Consider the following 1,469-nt stretch of genomic DNA (forward strand, 5'->3'; position numbering starts at 1 on the left):
TATATATATGCAGCATTAAGTACACATAAATCACATATTTCCATATTATCGTGCTTTATGTTTTTGTGTTTAATAGATAAGTGCATTGTTGGTTTAGGAACATGCCGACTGTTAGCTGTATCTGTTGCCATTAAAAAAACTTCTCTTTTGGACTTCTTTTCATCAACAAAACAAAGAAGCTCAGTTTCCAGAAAAATATCAAGCGACAATTGTTTTTAACATCGATTAAGAGATGTTTCTTATCAACATAATAGAATGACTTCCGAAGGATCGTGTGATCCTGAACATGTCTATTTTAAAATAGCATAAATATGTCACGCATTGTCTCTTGTTACTGCATTTTTGATCAAATAAATGCCGCAGATGATAAGCATATAAGAGACTCTTCTTAGCTGCCTGAACATCGTACTCCAGTATTATGTCTTACGCCAAAATACCACGGTATTACCGTCTAATGCCATCTCTATACCGGTGTACCAGCTGTTTTGCATTTGTAGCTTTATCACATGCCCTCCACATTATTCTTTCAGCCTTCCTCTAACATCCTCCCCCTTTCTCTTTCTCTCTTTCAGAGACTGCATTTGCCTCCAGACCTGTCAGAGACGGTGAGTCGAGTGAGTAAAACCGATCTGGCAGCAGGATGTGGCAGCACAGCCACGGGCAACAAGCACCTAGATTTCTAGCGTATTCCCCTTCCTCCTGCGCCGTCCACCCCCCGTGACGTTCAAGGGCAGGAGAGGCGCTCGACGCCAGCACTAGGTTACGGTCACACCTGCACTGACACACTTACTCTCATGATTAGTGAACGAGATTAAGAGGGAGCAACGTTTAGTAACTACACAACATGGAGAGGCGCACAAGAGCGTTGTGTTCAGTGTCACAAACATCTGACAAGCACCTGTTGCTGTCTTCGGATAAAACCAGAATGCGACGCCAACAAGGATAACCTGATTTGGCTGCCAGCGTCACGGCTTCCTGTTGTTTATTAGCTTGGTTTGCTAATACATATTTGGTGTCAATAAAGGTTCGAACAAAAATGTAAACAATGTCTTGTTTTCATTCACATTCAAAACAAGGTTTGTGGTCAAAAAAAATATTTTTGACTATTTTTACTTTTTATTCAAGCTGTTTGATTATTTCTGGTTCATAATGTTGTTGGGTTAACATAGTTGTTTTTTTTTTTTTTTTGTAGAATTTTTTATTTTTTTTTGCATTCATCAGAGTAAGCTTTGTTGTACTGCTTTCTAACAAAAAAACTACAATTATGATTTGTTTTAGTAAATTAATATTTAATTAAAAAATATGAGAATAATGGTAATTATTTGTGATTATGTATGAATGCATGAAAGTAATTAAACTTTATAAGGAAAATGTGCATAACAACATATATATATATATTAGTATTGTCAAATTGCAATTAATTGCAGGTTTTTGTTTAACATAACATATTTGTGTGTACTGTACATATT

General features: G+C 36.4%; 1 protein-coding gene across 1 annotated transcript in view; it reads left to right on the forward strand.

The window, feature by feature from the left end:
- Positions 1-1,139, forward strand: part of LOC122324835 (elongator complex protein 4-like) — a 29,362-nt gene extending 28,223 nt beyond the window's left edge. Inside the window, exon 11 of the mRNA XM_043219522.1 lies at positions 573-1,139. Within this exon, the coding sequence (XP_043075457.1) occupies positions 573-683 (111 nt within the window). The 3' untranslated portion in view covers positions 684-1,139. The remainder of the gene's footprint in view (positions 1-572) is intronic.
- Positions 1,140-1,469: the final 330 nt, after the last annotated feature.

The sequence above is a fragment of the Puntigrus tetrazona genome, chromosome 20 (assembly GCF_018831695.1).
Source record: "Puntigrus tetrazona isolate hp1 chromosome 20, ASM1883169v1, whole genome shotgun sequence".
In the NCBI taxonomy this organism is placed as follows: domain Eukaryota; kingdom Metazoa; phylum Chordata; class Actinopteri; order Cypriniformes; family Cyprinidae; genus Puntigrus; species Puntigrus tetrazona.